The 14,360-nt window shown below is 44.4% G+C and overlaps 2 protein-coding genes across 2 annotated transcripts in view; one reads left to right on the top strand and one right to left on the bottom strand.

The window, feature by feature from the left end:
- Positions 1–14,360, bottom strand: part of LOC118407508 — a 42,430-nt gene that overhangs the window by 3,377 nt on the left and 24,693 nt on the right. The window contains exons 34-51 of the mRNA XM_035807986.1: positions 14,209–14,328; positions 13,927–14,055; positions 13,164–13,382; positions 12,617–12,754; positions 11,756–11,933; positions 11,215–11,356; positions 10,843–10,970; positions 10,354–10,484; positions 9,942–10,089; positions 9,607–9,767; positions 9,116–9,359; positions 8,633–8,796; positions 7,980–8,396; positions 7,409–7,583; positions 6,913–7,103; positions 6,669–6,777; positions 6,138–6,330; positions 5,526–5,661 (exon numbers count right to left, since the gene is read on the bottom strand). Coding sequence (XP_035663879.1) covers positions 5,526–5,661; positions 6,138–6,330; positions 6,669–6,777; positions 6,913–7,103; positions 7,409–7,583; positions 7,980–8,396; positions 8,633–8,796; positions 9,116–9,359; positions 9,607–9,767; positions 9,942–10,089; positions 10,354–10,484; positions 10,843–10,970; positions 11,215–11,356; positions 11,756–11,933; positions 12,617–12,754; positions 13,164–13,382; positions 13,927–14,055; positions 14,209–14,328 — 3,123 coding nt within the window. The remainder of the gene's footprint in view (positions 1–5,525; positions 5,662–6,137; positions 6,331–6,668; positions 6,778–6,912; positions 7,104–7,408; positions 7,584–7,979; positions 8,397–8,632; positions 8,797–9,115; positions 9,360–9,606; positions 9,768–9,941; positions 10,090–10,353; positions 10,485–10,842; positions 10,971–11,214; positions 11,357–11,755; positions 11,934–12,616; positions 12,755–13,163; positions 13,383–13,926; positions 14,056–14,208; positions 14,329–14,360) is intronic.
- LOC118407504 (flavin-containing monooxygenase 5-like) lies at positions 59–5,058 on the top strand. Its single transcript, XM_035807981.1, has 5 exons — positions 59–600; positions 1,335–1,416; positions 1,827–1,954; positions 2,699–2,807; positions 3,557–5,058. Exons 1-5 carry the CDS (start codon positions 287–289, stop codon positions 4,517–4,519), a joined length of 1,596 nt encoding a protein of 531 aa, XP_035663874.1. The 5' UTR covers positions 59–286; the 3' UTR covers positions 4,520–5,058.

The raw sequence follows: 14,360 nt of genomic DNA, 5'->3' as shown, positions 1-14,360 counted from the left end.
GATATTCGTCTGGTATGACACAGCAGTCTTCTGGCGCACAGTGATAAGGGCGTCGTTTTCTTTCCTTGCACATTGACCGCGTCTTTCTCTTCGTATTTCGCGCCATGGAGTCGAGGCGTGTCAAAGTTCGTTGTACTTGACTTTGCCCCTAACCAATAATCAGGTGACACACGCCTTTATAGCAAACCGTCGCTCTGACGCACTTGCAGTCTTAAGGGGGGACCTTTCGTTAAACGTGTATGACTCTTGAGAAGCCAAAAATGTAATAGAGTATACATTCCTGGCAATGGCAAAGAAAGTAGCAGTAATCGGCTCTGGAGCAAGCGGGCTGACAGCCATCAAGTGCTGCCTGGACGAGGGGCTGCAGCCCGTCTGCTTCGAGAAGGGAACCGACATCGGCGGACTCTGGAACTTCAAGGAAGAAGCCCTGCCCGGCTTTGCCAGCGTCTACCGCTCCACGGTCATCAACGCCAGTAAGGAGATGATGTGTTACAGCGACTTCCCCATCCCCAAGGAGTATCCCAACTTCATGCACCACTCCTTGGTCCAAAAGTATTTCAAGATGTACGCGGACAACTTTGACCTCATGAAACACATCAGGTAAGGCAAATGTAACTCGTCTTATTCTGCTTATTTGTTAATGACGAATCATATACTGCTGCAGAATACTTCTGATGTAAGCGTTACTGTCATGGAATCATCAGTTCGTGCTTCTATTGTATGATTTCATGGTAGATCTAGCTACATTTGAGCGTCCGTATGTCAAATAGCCTTTGTCAGAAAATAGGTAGTTTGGACACAAATCGCAATGCACCTAATGTGGCCTTCTTTTTACCAAACACACCGATAGAAAATACAGCAACAAGACGGCATTTTTAATTTGTATTGATTGTTCCAGTTGCTTTCTTGATATTAGGAAAGAACACTGCTTGCATGTCCCTGCCTGAAATTTTGCATTATGGTAACCAGCCAACGTGGCATTATGTTTGAACAAGATCATAGTCCATGAAACGTACGTGTTGTTTAAAGAATAAATAGATGTTGATGACTGTCAGCAATGCACTTTTCCACTTGTGCGTTTTTGTTCTCGCTCTCTCCGCCTATTCATCGGCAGTGTTGGGCCAGTAGAACTCTGGGCCAAAATAAACCGAGAGATACAGGCCTGGCAGTAATCCACTTGTACCAAATAATGTAAACACTAAGAATATACTCAAACACGTAATGATATACGGATAACGTTTCTGATCCATACAGTTTTAAATCCGATGTCAATTAGTTAGTAATAATCAAATGGCAACGACACATTAATTACAGTTGTACATGTTCCTTGCCAGATTCCGGCACCACGTTGATCATGTGAAACCGAGAGAGGACTTTGCAGAAACTGGGCAGTGGGACATTACCTACACTGATGAGGTATGTTTTGGACGTAAAACCGCTGCAAATACCCCCGATAATACATCAAATGTTGTAGAAAGAGGATAGAAATGAGTGGAAGACTTGAGCTAAGGGCACAACCCGCCGCACGTGCAATTTTTCCGTACGTTTTTTTTGGGGGGGGGGGGGGTGGCAGGTATTTCTGAAAACGTTCAGGGCAGGCGCGAATCCGCAGCCCGATGGCACACCGAGTTTTGCCTGCACGTAAAGCTCTACGGCGTTTCTGTGTGCTCCAAGATTCGTCGGATTCCCTACGCGTTCGTACGTAGGCGGTACTTATCACCTACGGATCCCAAAAGATTGCCCACGTTTTGGCACGCGTAGACAGTACGTATTTGCACGTACGTCGGGTTGTGCCCTTAGCTTAATGGTTTATAATCCGTATGCAGGACAAGAACGAGACCACCACGGAGGTGTACGATGCCGTGATGGTGTGTACAGGACACCACGCGTACCCACACTATCCCAGGGACAGCTTTCCGGGGTTTGACGAGTTCCAGGGACAAACCACCCACAGGTAGATTTTAGACGATCAATTCTTCAAATTCAAAGCTGTAAACCTATTAATCTCATTAAAAGGATAATCATATCGAACAAAGAATAATGTTTCGGTAAGGTTAGACATTGCTAATAATGTCTAACGATATCGAAAGCATTGTCTTGTATAAATGTCTTATATATCACAAAATTGTCCAAGAAAAAGATCATCTTTATACCTTTGCAAACTTCCACCAATTAATATAATTAAGCTACGGGCCCTTTAGAACGCCGTTTTTCGATATCCGCCGATATCGGCACGTCTTTACACACTCCGACAGGACTACGGTATCGCAGGTAATCCTTAGATTGCAGCCGTGATCCATCATTTCGTTACATTAGCCTACGTTCGATTCCAAAAGTGCAATCAATGATATTTATCAAGCTGTTAGGATGGCACAACCCGCCGTACGTGCAATTTGTCTGTAAGGTTTTTTTTTAGGAGGCCACGTCCGCCTCGTATTTCTGAAAACGTTCAGGCTGTACGTAAAGTTCTACGGCATGTCTGCGTGCTCGAAAATCCGTCGGATTCCCTACGATTTGGTACGGAGGCGGTATACTTACACTTACGAATCCCCAAAGATTGCCCACGTTTTGGCACGTAGACAGCACGTATCTGCACGTACAACGGGTTGTAGCTTAAGATGCCTTTGATAGCCTGACTAGGCCGTGTCTTATTAAGAATTGATCCATGGTAACCCTGTCTTTGTGCTCCTTCCTTCAGTCACGACTACAAGGACTTCAAGGGCTACGAGAACAAGCGAGTTATCGTCATCGGGATCGGTAACTCCGGTGGAGACGTCTCCGTGGAACTCAGCCGGCACACTAAGCAGGTATGTTTTATTCTAAAGCAGCGGGAGACGAAACACATTTTAATTCCAAATGTCCATTCAACCAAACCGAAAAAATCACTCTGTTTAGAGAAGCCACAAAGACAGAAATCCACTATTCTCTTGAAATCGCAGAACCCATAAATTTTAGAAAAGGTGGGGCTTTCGTCTCCCTCTGCTTGCAAAAAATAAGTCAAACCCAGCCTGTTTAGAAATAGCCAACACTAGTATCAGAGTAGAAAACTTCACATAACTGTCCATTGTCACTTGTGCGTGCAATTAGCACTTGTCACTTGTACATCTACATGTATTTGCAATTAGCCTTCGAGCACGAACTTAGAAATAACAAATAACAAAACCAAACAAGCAAGACTTCTTCTCTGATCAAAGCCGGGGTTATCTTTTCAAACCGGGGCCCGGCCAGTCTGTTTGAGAAAACGAAAAAAAAATGAATATCAAAAAATATTCACAACGCATGATCTTGAATAATTTTTGGATCATTTCGTGCGTTTGGTTGCCCAAAACTGCCCGGCAGGGCCACGGATTGTACATGTGACCTAACATAATTGGAAACTCATCCCACGCACTTCAATTATTTATAGGTGAACGGCCAGTTTGTGCTTTAATACCTCAGTGTATTGCATATCGTACTAATATAGGTGGTAGAAGGTAGATTGTGTTTGATAAAAGTCCAAAATGTATATGCGCTGTCCAACCATTTAGTTGGAGTCATACTCGGTTTCCTTTCTCAGCTTTTCCTGAGCACCAGGAGGGGCAGCTGGGTGGCCAACCGGGTCGCGTCTCAAGGCCTTCCCCTCGACATCTGGGGCACTCGCCGCTGGGCTGACGCCCTGCCGTTATGGTTCAAAGTATGGTTCGCAAAATATCTACTCAACCAGCGCTTTGACCACTCCGTGTACGGTCTCAAGCCGAAGCACTCTCCCTTGGGTGGTCATCCCACCGTTAGCGACGACTTGCCTAACCGCATCATCACAGGCTCCGTCATCGTCAAGCCCAACATCAAGCGCTTCACCAAGACCGGCGTCGTCTTCGAGGACGACACGGTGGAAGATGACATCGACGCCGTCGTATTTTGCACAGGGTACCGCTTCGACTTCGACTTCGTCGACGAGTCTGTCTTGAAGGCAGAGGCAAACGAAGTTTCCCTCTACAAGTATGTATTCCCACCGAAGTTGAATCCGCCCACTCTTAGTTTCATTGGTTTCGTCCAACCTCTTGGCGCGCTCATGCCGATCTCCGAGATCATGAGTCGCTGGGCCACGAGAGTCTTCAAGGGGACCACCAAGCTCCCACCCCAAGGTGCGATGCTCGACAACATCATGCAGAAGAAAAGCGACATGGCCAAGCGGTACTACCAGTCTCCACGACATACCATCCAGGTAGACTACATCCCTATCATGGACGACGTTGCTATAGAGATCGGAGTCAAACCGGATTTCAAGAGTCTTTTCTTCTCCGACCCTCGTTTGGCCCTGGAGTGCTACTTCGGCCCGTGCACGTCGTACCAGTACCGCCTGATGGGACCTGGGGCGTGGAAGGGCGCCAAGAAGGCGATCCAGACGCAGATGAACCGCGTCATGTACCCGACCAAAACGCGCGCCACGCCTGAAGATGATGATGCAGGAATCACCAGGATTCTCAAAGTCCTCGTGGTGTTGGTGGTAATCCTGGCGGTCCTCTGGAACCTCCTGTAAGTTGTCTGGACTCACCCACCACGCAAAAACAAGTTGTTGAACAATACAACGGTTACACGGTAGACCCGTGTTTGAGCTGTTTCTAATGTTCATCTATCAAATCAGTTGTCCCAAACACGGTTTCCACCTACTTATCTTACATATGATTATAACCTCTTTCTGGCTGCAAATTGTTCCCAATGTTCATGGCTGACTAAAAAAATCAAATCAATTGCCGCAAACACGGCTACAACGTAGCACGTTCCTTTTCATCTAAAATCCTTCATGTAATTATAACACCACTCTTGCTACAAATTACCAGATGTTGGTAATACGAAGCCCCATATACAACACGTCACAGTTCTCATTAAACTCTACTGATAGTTATATCCAAAAAATATAATCTCTGAGATGTCAAACGACGTACAGTGAAGGTAAGGAATTTAGTAATGGCATTGACCTAAATACGATGATATTCTTTATGATGGAATGCTGACAAATGTTTTCACTATTACTGACTAATAAATTATACAAAATAAAGAATAATGACTATAAGTAAAGTCTGTGTCGTTGATTTTTGAATTACACTTATTCTCTAAGTAGAAAAATGTATAATATGTTTTGGAAAATACTAGTACATATAAATTCGTCTGTTATGACATAACAGTTGTCATAGTAATCAGAGCCGCGGTTTTCTTTCCTTGCAAATTGACCGCGTCTTTCTCTTCGTATTTCGCGCCATGGAGTCGATGCGTATCAAAGTTCGTTGTACTTCACTTTGCCCCTTAACCAATGACGAGGTTACCTAATCATGTGACACACGCCTTTATTTTAGCAAGCCGTCGCTCTGACGTACAGGAAGTCATAAGGGCGACCTTTCGTCAAAACGACTTACGACTCTTAAGAACCAAAAACTACAATTGAGCACAGTGTGCGTGGCAGTCATTATAATAGATATTTCTTAATCTCAAACAAACCTCTGTGACAAAACGTTAACGTTACGTCAACCCAAGGATCAACCCCTTACCTGATAGTGGTGAATACCAGACTCATCGAAGAACCCAGACCAGGTCACGTGGACGGCATCAGTAGCGGCCTGGTGTTGACCCCGGATCGGGTAGTAAGATGAAGAACTCACCACCGTTTGAACTATAGCGTGTTCGCTTGAAAAGAACATCGGTATACAATGTAAAAACAAGAAGAAATCGCAGTGTAGTAACGCTATTGTTATACATAGGGCCAGTTACATTCCAAACCGGGGCCCGGTCGTGCTTTTTGCAGGAACGAATATTAAGTGTATAAAGAACTTATAACACAAATCATTCTTAGGGCTATCTTTGTAAGCTTTGTACTTTTGTTGAATATCATTGTATTTCATATCATCATCATCATGTCTTTCTTTCCCCGCAAGCTGCCCGACTGGGCACCGGTTTGGTAATCTGACTCAAGCAAAAGACGCCGGCCCCTGCCTTAGTATATTATCGATCAAGTCATTTAAGAAATATCATATTCTAAAACACTTGACTACAAAGATGAATGCTCTAAAAGTTCTCACATGCGTTGATGCTGCCAAAAAAAGAACAGCATTTAGTATAGTTGATCACTACACAAAAACGATAGTTCAGTGACGATGCTACACCTTTCTGGTGGCTGTAGTGCAACAGTGACGCCGTCTGACGTGACGTGAGAAGACACCCCGGCATGGTTGGTACAGCGGACCGTTGGGTAGACCGTCTGTCCGTGGGTCAGGTTACCACTCAGGTCACAAACGGCGGGCTGGGCAGACGGCAGGCGGACAAAAGGCTGGAGTTCTCCGGAGCCAGGGGAGAGGCCTGCAACGTCACACAACAGAAAAGCACATTACTCGGATGGATACTTAGCCAACTTCTTGTCATATTCTAAATGATAGTTACTCAAGCAACTGGATATGATTTGGCAGTTATCCTTTTGCTTGAGTTAACTATTATTTGGTGTATCTTAGTATATGTATGTATAACATTCATCGACGTTCTTGTCACTGTTCAAATATTATGTCGTAGCATACACACATCTTCTCAACACATCTTCCAAGGCGTAACGATATATTGAGTGAATTTATAAAACACCATGTGGATACATGTACAGTCTACCGCGTTTGGATCCATTTGAGGTGAAATACAGAAAGACTTACCGATTGTCCAGTCACAAAAGTCCAACCCGCTCTCGTCATCCCGCACATCCCAGTACAGGGAAATAACGGACGTGTTCTGGTAGTCCAAGTCCTCCAAATGACTTCCGTCCTAGAAAGAATAAGGGCGGTCTTCGTCAGCTTATCTTATCAGACACATTTTGATAGGTCAGCATTTTGATATAAATACGCAATAAACTCAAGGTCAATACTTTATTAAGGGAAGAAAGAGGTCTGGAAAAAGTACCTTAACATCAGTGATAACTGGCGGTGTGAGGTCCACCAGGACCGGGTCCGAGTACACGACTGACCGCAGCTCTGCCGCGTTCTCTGCCACCACGGTCACGTGGAGAAAGGCTCCATGGTCCAGGCGGATGTCACTGTTCTGGGCATGCGTGTTTCTACCGACGGATCTGTACGCCTGTAGCTGTGTTCCTCCTGTAAATAGCAAAAGTCAGAGTTTGTTAAAAGATTTCAAATTGTTCAGAATGCTACTTTCTCAAATTTGAACTCATATTTTGTCAAGGGAGTACTGGATGGTTGATATGTTCTATGCTTCTATTTCTAAACAGGTGTTGTTTTTTTGCGTCACCTATATACGATCTACTCATTGCTTTTGAGTACCTGCAAGTGGAGGAATTTATCGGGGATATCTTTAGTCTTCGCCATTGCGTCTATCAAGTAAAGCTTAACAGATTGGCATGGCTGGCGTCATTGGGCGTATAAAGTAAAAAGTCGCCCACCTCTTGCAGTGCCGATAGCCCAGCTGTAGTCTATGATGAGACTTTCAGGGTCCACAAAGTCCCAGGCGGCGTGCACGGATGCCCAGCTGTGTACGAACCTGGTGTGCAGGCGGACAGGACTGGGCTGGGTGGCGGTGGCGTTGGGATCAGCAGAACCGAGCTGCAATCTCTCAACCTGTAAGTGGATAGTAAAAGTTGTACCTTACTGGTCTACGTGTAGGTACACCTAGAAAACAGTCAGAGAGGTTGTAAAAATCAAGAAGGTTACATATGTCTTAGTATATTACCTCCTTGTGCGATGGACATCCCGACGACAATACCTCTTGCAAAAATGGATATACATGTATCCTAGACCTAGGCACCAATCGCTATACATATTGATGTAAATAAATCAGGACACTTGTGCAAGTGCTTGATTTACATGTAGATTCAGGGAACGTTTGCTTCGTCTTAAATTGTAGGGAGTCTCTCTGTGGATCAGTATTATCTGTCACTTCCAACAAACATCGTTTAAAGATCTTCACCTTTTATCACTGAAGATATAAAGTTACCACAAGAAATCGCAACTCACATTGACGTTGTCCAGTGCAATACCGTTCCAGACACCTGCCGAACCGATAGTGACGTTTGACACAGTGTGCACAGCTGTGAAGTAGAACACGTGGCGGTGCCAGGTGATGTTCGTGTCCAGCTGCAGCTGTGTGCCCTCCAGGTGAGACGGGCGCTGGTACAGTTTGAAGACGCGGTGCATGCCGGGACCTTGCACATACCCCTCTTGAGAAAGGACCGGAGTGTGAGAAGGGAAGACGGGTGAGGCGTGGAAGGTGAGACGATATTTGTCTCCTGGAGTCGTGCTGACAGCCTGGGAGACGGACCCCAGGAGAAGGAGGTAACTGCGGCCATCTTGGCTGATGGCTTGACTCGGGGAAGAGACGTTGGCGATTCCTGATGTAAACCATGATGCCGGGAGTTCAATGTTTCCGGTAGTCTATGTTCAAGGGAAAAAAAGAAAAGAGAGGCATAAATGTACGGCTACATCGTCAAAAAACAAGTTTAACAAACGTAGCGATAGAGTTTCATGGTGCATCATCATCATTCCTCTCTGTAAAAAAATCTATCCTGTGGAAATAGATTTGGGTAGTATTTCCGTTTGGGTTTTCTTTTGTATTTGATGTAGATTCATTTTCCTTTCCTATGCACATCGTTATAACATTATGTGCTAACCTGTACATCTTCAAACGAAGGGTTAGACAGCAGGTTCTGTCCGAAGCTGTATTTCTCCATAGGTACCGGGGCTGTGGTGTCCACAGTGACTCCATCAGAGAAGGCTGGAGCAGACCACAGACCAGACGCATCCACAGCGTACACGGTCGCGTAGTACCTGGTACCTGGGGTCAATAGACATTGTTCTAAAGTGATCTTCAAAATCTACATAAATCTAGAATGCCAAGAATTAAAAAATGCGTGACATGAGAAAGACAACTATTTGGACAATTAATTTTCATTATTTCCATGAAAATGCAGATTTCGGTTTTATCTGTTTGTTTGGTGTGTACTCGCATTTCCTTGGGTGCCAGGTTGTGCTCTTGGTTTAATATCATGTGTTTACATGTGATACGTCATGGCTCCACCAACACAGTTACGTCAGGTCTCCAGTTGATAATTGTGTCAACTCGTGTAATTGTGCCTTAGTTTGCATTATCTTACCATTGTGAAGAGTACATGAAATATCTCTGGCTTCAGACAATCTCAGCCCAACGTCTGCACAGGTAGAGACGTCATCACGTCCAGGTGCGGTGCCGAAGCAGCAGGTGTAATGATGTATGAAGGACTGCAGGTCAGAGAAGCCTCGCCAGGTGGCCGCTACACGGCAGCTGCTATTCTGGTAGTCCGCGTCATGGACACCCAATCCGTCCTGAACAACTCCTGCTGTGGGGCTATCTATATCAACCTAGGAGAAGTAGTGAACATCTTAACAACCCTGCTGTGGGTGTTGCTACATCGTACACTGCACAGTATTTCTGTATAGTATCAGTATTGTTGTCTATCCAGAATCACTAAAACTACACTAATAGTTACCTTCTACAACTAAACTCAAGACCACTACAATGAAGCTTCCATGAAAGTTTGGTACATGTATGAATGCATTTTATGCCATACAAATATCTAATAAAATTGATTGATACAAATATACTTACTAAGAAGCCATCGGAGCTGACAGTTGTGTGCATCCCTGCACGGTTGAAGGCCTTGACGTTACTGTAGTACTTCACATTGGGTTCAAGTGTGAGGCCGTCTAGAAGGACTTCATTCGTGGTAGAAGATAGATTAAAGCGGCTGAACGGAACGATGTCTTCTCCTGAGTATTTGCATTAAGAAAACGCTCCATTTAAACATAGTGCTCAGATTAATCGGTAATTAAAACAGTCTACAGAACTGTGTGATCGGAAGGACAAATAATAGAAATCTGGACATCGCGTTTTGCATCCAAAACAACAAACATGAGAAGGAAAAAGTTCTATTGTACATTTACCTCCGGGAAACGTGCTGAGGGACACCAGGAAATACGCCACGCCCACTTCCTGGTCCATAAAGACGTTCCTCCACCCCACACCCAGCTGGGAGGTGCTGTTACTGAAGTCAACGTCAACTACCTGGTCAACGTCCGCAAGGTCATTCACCTACGGCGAGACGATTCGTTGTTATGTTATGGTTGCTACTTGCTATTTCATCTTTGTCAAAAAGTTATGCAGGAATATAAAATGTGAACTATCATTCTTTCTTGTGGTACTTGGTATAGCGTAATGTCATAACCATTAGTTGTACAGAAAACTTGGAAAATGTGGTATGTTTTGAATAATCGTACATCGGCGTAGCATCACGATTAACGTAGTGCTTTTGTAGTGTATCAACAATCATTATGATAGGTTTGTAAGGTACGTCACCTTTCTTGACTTTGACACAGCGGGTGGAGTGAAGTCTGTTAGGATCCCGTCCGACTGAAAGTCCAGGTACTCGTGGCTGCCGTACCAGGCCCGCACGTGAAACACGTACTTAACTTCCGGCCTGAGAAGAACTGAATAAAATGCAATTTTTTTACGTCACCATACATTTCAAATCATGATGTCATTTCTGAATTCTGAAAATTAATTTCAAACACATGGACCAGTTACGGCGCGGCCTAGTTCTAGTCCTAGTTGTACAGAAAAACGTTCTCCTTTGAGTTCGATTGACGAAGAAGAAGAGTGGGATAATGATTTTGCCTAGCAATAGGGATTTCCTGTTCATTTGATTTTCCGGCTGCCGAGCCAGTAGTTAAACTACTATATATTACCATGTTAAATGAATTGCTTGCTTGCTTGATTTATTGATTGATTAGAAAGTTTAATACTTCTTAGACGGATAACCTGTAAGAGACAGATAGATGTACTCACGTCCATCCCGAGGCATACTCAGCACAGCTCTGTTCCTGAGTCCCACATCAAACCAGATCCTGTCATTCACAGTGTCGAACAGCAGACTTCCGGGGTCTTCACCGGACTGACCGGCGCTCCACTCAAACCTGTACAGATAACATAAAACGACACTCATCATGCAGCTGCAACATATTTCATACGGATAAAATATCATTTGGTTATGGCAATTTTGCTTTGAATATACATAATATGAATTAATCTAAATATACAAAATAACATATTAACAAACATCAATACAACGTATTAAACCATGTGCTCTTGAAAGCGCCACGACTGTAGTGAATGTACCAACTTATAAGTCTTCAGGTGAAGGCTGTATCTTAACATTACCTTTTTATCTGTTTTCCTCCGGGAAGGATTTCCCAGCGAGCCGCTAGTGCACACTGGGAAGGCGTGACGTCAGCATCTGCAGGCTCCTGACTGCGCAGGTCTGTTACGTCATACACAAGGACCTGCTGGTACGTGGTGGGGTCTGTGGCGGGTCAGATTTTGTATTATCAGCTAGTCTTTATTGAATATCGATGGTACGCGTTAAGACGTTGGAAAGGATTACAACATAGACTCTACATTGACGTCATAATGATTATAATTTAAATCCCTTGGTGACCAAATTGGTAGTTAATTAGATTATACAAGCATCTTTGTGTGTTAATTACTTTTACAAATGTACGCTGTAATCCAACATTGCGCTTATGGCGTCAAATAAAAAAACGTATAGTTGTGATGCCTTTGTATTTATTTGCTAAGTCTCCACTGCCTTTCGATAGTAAATCATGCATATTTACTTGTCTGTTTCCAAGTAACGTGAATGATAGAGCAATGCAGCAGCAGTGCACGTTTATGACTCTCAGTTTAACGCAATATAGTTTACCTGTAACAGTATTGCATCCAGTTTCTGGTGCTGCACACTTTTGATTCTGTGGTGCGCATGTGCAGTCTCCTTCACACGACTCCGCGTCACATCTCCTGACCAATGACAGGACGCCGCTGTGAGGGCTGGACGGTACCACTTCAAATGCATCGTGTGCTTCAAGACTTTCCAGTCCAACCTGAGAAATAAGAGCCCGTCCTTGAGTCATAAAGTTTTTATCTTCAACTTTGCTGGGACCGGTATTAAAGTAAACTGTTTCAAACTATTCATAAACACGAGGATGGCATGTTTACGAGAGTAGTGTATGTAATGTGTGAAATAGACATTATGATAGTTGTGTTACATTTTGCCAAGACCATAAAACTATTCATATTTCACGTCGTGTATGAGATTCTTGGTTTCTCAGTGTTCAATATTGCTCCGCGCCGCACTCTTATTACGGTTTCTATGCAAGAAACCGGTTGTTTTTCAATAACTGTAGGGAAGAATAAGATGAGACGTGCACTCTTTGGTTGCCTGGTCAGAACTGATGTGGTCTGTCCCTTTATTGAACTCTTATCAGAACCATATGTGGGGTGGCCCTGTCCTAGTCTGTGTAACACAAACTCTGCTGTCCAGGGCTGTAACTGGCCCCTCCCCGCGGGGGGCCGGCGGATGTTGGGCGGGCTGCTATAAGCGAGATTTAACCAAGCTAGCCCTGTCCTAGCTAGGACCACCTATGGCCAATATTATAGATCTTCCTGTTATCTTCCTGTCTTCCTGTTATCTCATACTGCGACATCCATATGTGCTTCTAAGAAAACCATTGACAATCGAATTGCGTCAAGAGCCATCGTGATTGTGAAATAAAGCCACCGTTACCTTGTTGACAGCCCACAGTGAGATGTAGACATGTTCCCCCGGAGTCAGGTCCCTGCTGATGTTGACAGGAGCTGTCTGTATGATACCTTCGTCCTCGTGAGCTGTACCGTTCTGATGGGAAATAACCACCTCGCCATTCTGAAAAAAAAAACAATAAACCAGGTGAAACATAGATAGTAACTTGAGCAACGCTCATACCCAAAATACCCAGAATACGACATTTGTCTGTTGACGGCAAAAGTTAGCTCTCAATGTTCCCGACAACACTTTTTCGTTAGATATTTCAATGAAAAGATCACTAGTTCTAAGATGAGTGAGAATCTTTGAGCGTTATTCATGTAGTTCTACTACAGACTTGGTGGACGGACAGCAATCAGCTATTGATGTTGCACCTTACTCTTCTAGATTTCTTCGTTTGTAATGGCAGCAAGTTACACTTAACGTTGTTACAGGCGAATGATATTTCACAGTGGTAGAGAAACGCATGGATGACATGTTGGGACGAACTATTCAAGTCGCAGTCATCATCAATGCAAAGTGTGTATACCGATAGGTCCCTGCCGCTGAACTCTGACCCGACGGTGACGTGATAAGTCTGGATGCCGGTGTGGATGTCGGAGAAGCCGAGCCAGGCCAGCCTGACGTGAGGAGGGGCTGTTCCGTTCTGCTGCTGGTACCCCATCCAGCTGTCCTGGTGACGGGACAGCTGCGCCGCGTGCTCCGTGTGGACAGCAAACGTGCCCACGGTCGGGGGAGTCGAGTCGATCTGGCACAAAAGTATTGGTTTAAGAACTGTTAGAATTCTCCTGCCACCAATGACACTTAATTACATTTAGAGTTCGTCATTCCCTATCCAATGTACATAGACATAGGACAATTCTTTTGTAGGTGGCGCTTTTGCGACGAGTCAACACAATCCTAAACGTAGCTAAGATTATATACCTCTCGTCCCGTTATAGACTGACAGTAGTAGTTGTATCCGTCCCGTTATCCACGTTTTGGATTGTGTTCTCGCCACAAAAGCGCCACCTACATCGGCTACATATAGGGGCGAGAAGCAGCACTCCAGTGAGAGACATCGAAACGAATGCAAAGTGAGTACTGATTGTGTAAAAGAATTCTTCCATAATATCCTATAATTAACCAACCTGAGGAAATTATTTTCGAAATGTACACAGACATATACCCTTCTGATGTCAATGAACAAATCCTAGAACATAAGTTTCTTCATTATTAGATAAAGACGTTATACTACAAATTTCAACTTAAATATTATGAAACGTACTACTTCCAATGAAGTACCGACTCACCAGAAGTCCCTCCGTCTCCGCAGACGTGCACAGCCGCGCCATGTTACACGTGACCACCCGTACAGAGTACGTGTTCCCGTCATGCAGGGTCAGGATGGTGAACTTGTAGTCCCGCATCGAGCCGACAATCTGTCTCGTCATAGAACATAGGCACTGTCATTGGTGGTACCAGACGTTCTGTTACGTCGAAATGGACACAATAAAACCATGTAATTAAGATTACAAGTAAGTGAAGAAACCTGAAAGTTTTGTTGACTGTGAAATACATGTTGTAAACCTGACCTGTACCGGCTCGATGTCCACGTCTGTCTGGTGATGAGTGAAGACTGACAGGTGCTGCCGCTCCAGGGGACTGTCGGGGTCACTGACCTCCCAGGTAACGGACAGAGTTGTTCTCCACACCTAGAGAAACGTTTACTTTGTTATCAACTCTT

This window comes from Branchiostoma floridae, unplaced genomic scaffold (genome assembly GCF_000003815.2).
Source record: "Branchiostoma floridae strain S238N-H82 unplaced genomic scaffold, Bfl_VNyyK Sc7u5tJ_1383, whole genome shotgun sequence".
Taxonomy (NCBI): domain Eukaryota; kingdom Metazoa; phylum Chordata; class Leptocardii; order Amphioxiformes; family Branchiostomatidae; genus Branchiostoma; species Branchiostoma floridae.
The sequence above is the reverse complement of the archived record's forward strand: the minus strand, read 5'-3'. Positions and strand labels throughout refer to the sequence as shown.